General features: G+C 34.7%; 1 protein-coding gene across 1 annotated transcript in view; it reads left to right on the top strand.

Moving 5' to 3' along the window:
• The first annotated feature begins 2,701 nt into the window (after positions 1 to 2,701).
• The window catches only part of LOC118750222 (F-box-like/WD repeat-containing protein ebi), a 2,692-nt gene continuing 2,338 nt past the window's right edge, over positions 2,702 to 3,055 (top strand). The window contains exons 1-2 of the mRNA XM_036484948.1: positions 2,702 to 2,924; positions 2,980 to 3,018. Of these exons, the coding sequence (XP_036340841.1) occupies positions 2,867 to 2,924; positions 2,980 to 3,018 (97 nt within the window). The 5' untranslated portion in view covers positions 2,702 to 2,866. The remainder of the gene's footprint in view (positions 2,925 to 2,979; positions 3,019 to 3,055) is intronic.

The following is a 3,055-nucleotide window of genomic DNA, read 5'->3' as shown; positions in this document are numbered from 1 at the left end:
TTGCCGTGCTGGGTGATCTGTTAAGTTGGTTCATGGCATTATTTATAAAAGTGCCAATTTTTTATTTTAAGCCTGGAAATAACAGAGGTTACATTGCCGTCTTAAGAGCGTGTTAGACCGGACAATGCAGTATACATATTTCAAAAGAGGGTGCGCTCAGAAATGCATCAAGCCAAAGCATCAATCAGTCTTTTATTTCTAAACTATAGTTGATATAAATTTCAAATATGCGCAACCAAACCTTAAGGTTATAAGCCGAATTGGAACTTAGTTGCGTAAATAAGTCATTTCCATCAATTATAGTTTAGAAATGAAAGACACTGATGCTTTGGGTTGATGCATTTTTGAACGCATCCAGACTGTCAAATTGAGGCGAATTGCAGGGAAAATTTCTGAAATCGCTTTTTGACTGTTTACACGGCGAATGAATTTCTAGCAATATTTCTCGATACTAAAATGCAACTGTGACCCGCTAAAATAAAAATAAAAAATATAAAAGCAAGATAACGAAAAATAAATGGGTTTAGAAAAACATATGAAATGGGACGATACTATCCATAGTTTCCCTTAAGACTATCGTAAAACATCGATGGACTTGACTATCGATAGTTTGACAGCTCTACTCGTACGGGATCGCATCTAAGGGCCTGTGCCAATTGATAGAAAAGTTCTCTGGATAGTAAATTTTTGACAGCTATGAGGTGAATAAAAATGTTTGATACGGCAGGGCTAGTGAAAAATTTGACAGCAAGCATTATCAAGAAGAGGAACGAACAACGCACGTATACACATAAATTAAAGAAAACAAAAGCGAGTGGAAATAAAAGAACATGGTCCCGCCGGCAAAAAAAATAATGAAAAGCTATATAACTTGTAAGATTTAATTTCAGATTTACATATGAAAAGGCGTTATGTATTTGTTTAATTAAAAATACTATTTTACAGGGAGCAGTTCAGAACGCAGAATCCTTCTGGAAAAGCGCATTGACAAGGATGTTTGGTTCAGTTCAAAGAACGCCAACAGCAACCAAGGCTGGAAGTGAGTAAGAATATAAATAATTTGAAGACTTTATTAAGCAAATGACTTCGTACTCCACTGACCATCCGTGGCGCTTTTTGGGAATGTGAGTTACAATTTTTCGAAACGAAGCAGAGGACAACCTAAGATACATTTTTGTAGTCTTGTTATCGCCGTTCATAATGCTGCTTAGTATTTTGGAATAAACGTCTTGTTGCATATACATAATACCCTAAAACGACATATGTTTTTATTGGAAACAATTGTACCCGGTTTAAACATTTTTGTGAACACACTTACCAGACGATTTTGACGTGTTTTTTATTTCTAATATTACTGCTAAAAGGTCTAATAAATGCATGGATTTCAGTTCCAGAAGAATTGAAATCATCAAAAGCAAATATTTTCTATATAATGGCTGCATTTTATAAATAGCAAACTCGATAGTCTTCTTGTGCATCAAAGCAACTGTCAAAAATTTCCAGCAGTAAAAAGTTACGAATTGGCACAGCAGAAATGTAAAATTTTCTCACCATAGTAAAAAGTTTTTCCACCATAGAACTTTTCTATCAATTGGCACAGGCCCTAAGAGCGTGTGTGAATCGGTAACAAAGTTCGCGGCAAGTAAATTTTTGACAAGTTTGAGGTGAATAAAATTTAAGTAGCCCATGAGGCTAGTGAAATTTTTCACAAATGCATAGAAAATATTGACAGTTGCAAAGATTGCTGCTGTGTGTAGTTTTTCGCAAACAAACGTAAGTTGATGAACTGCAATCAATGATGGTAGATGTTTTCTTAAAATATTAATTTCACTAAATTTGTAATAGTTTATTGCGCATAAATCTGCGGTCATCAAAAATTTACTGCTGTCAAAAAAGATTTCATTTCACACAGCAGATTGGCAAAACTGTCACACCATAGTAAAAATATTATTCAACAGCTTTCCCTATAGAACTTTGTTACCGATTCACACACGCCCTAAAATATAAAACTATCGATAGTGCTAAGAAAAATTTGATAGTGGAAACAATAGGTTTGTATAGTAACCAACAGAGTTGGGCATTATTCGAATAAATTGTTATTTAGATAATTATTCGAATAAAATTTTATCCGTAATATAATTATTCGCAGATAACTCATACTATATAAACCTAATATGAAACCATCGATACTATCGATAGCTTCATCGATAGGGCACTGTCACACGCTCAGTATTTATTGACGTGATCCAAGTATCGCGATATTTATTGATGGTGTAGCATGCAGTATTGATGGATCGTGATCCATATCGCAACATTTTTAAAAATTTTGAAATCTGGATCGCGGATCGCAATACCATCAATACATATTGAACGTGTAGCACTTTCAAAACGAGATCCATACATTTCGTCAGTACATCTTTTACTCTCATAATGCGAACATCGGCTCTGCCTTCGCTCTCGGGGCTTAAAATCTTGCAAAACAAATTTTAATTAACATTGGAAATTTTAAAATAATTGTGGAATGCATTATCTGTAAATTATACGTACAAAATAAAAATATTTTCTTGCGTCATAATAAGCTTTCAGCACAAAAATTATGCAAATTCTGACGCGATAAATATTGAACATGTAGCATTCGTGCGCGATCCATCAATCCATCAGTATGGATCGCGATCCAAATAACGTGATAATTACTGACCGTGTGACAGAGCCCATAGTTCTCCATCACTACGGGCGAAGAAACTACCTGATCTTAATACTATTGAAGGAAAATAAAATAATAAGTTAATTAGATTCCGGCGTTTAAAAATCAACGAGCGAGGTATACAAATACAGGTCGAGGACCAGTGAGCTCTTATTTGCAAATATGAGTTTCTCCAGCGATGAAGTGAATTTTTTAGTATACAGATACCTACAAGAGTCCGGTATGGTTATCGCAAACAACTTGCTTTTCCATAAATAATATTAAATATTTTGTAGGCTTCGTGCATTCGGCTTTTGTATTTGGCGTTGAGTCACATATTTCACAGAGCAACATAAATGGCGCATTGGTTCC

Source organism: Rhagoletis pomonella, unplaced genomic scaffold (assembly GCF_013731165.1).
Source record: "Rhagoletis pomonella isolate Grant_MI unplaced genomic scaffold, Rhpom_1.0 Rhpom_scaffold_00173, whole genome shotgun sequence".
Classification (NCBI taxonomy): domain Eukaryota; kingdom Metazoa; phylum Arthropoda; class Insecta; order Diptera; family Tephritidae; genus Rhagoletis; species Rhagoletis pomonella.
Note: the sequence above shows the minus strand (reverse complement) of the source record. Positions and strands in the feature narration are given on the sequence as shown.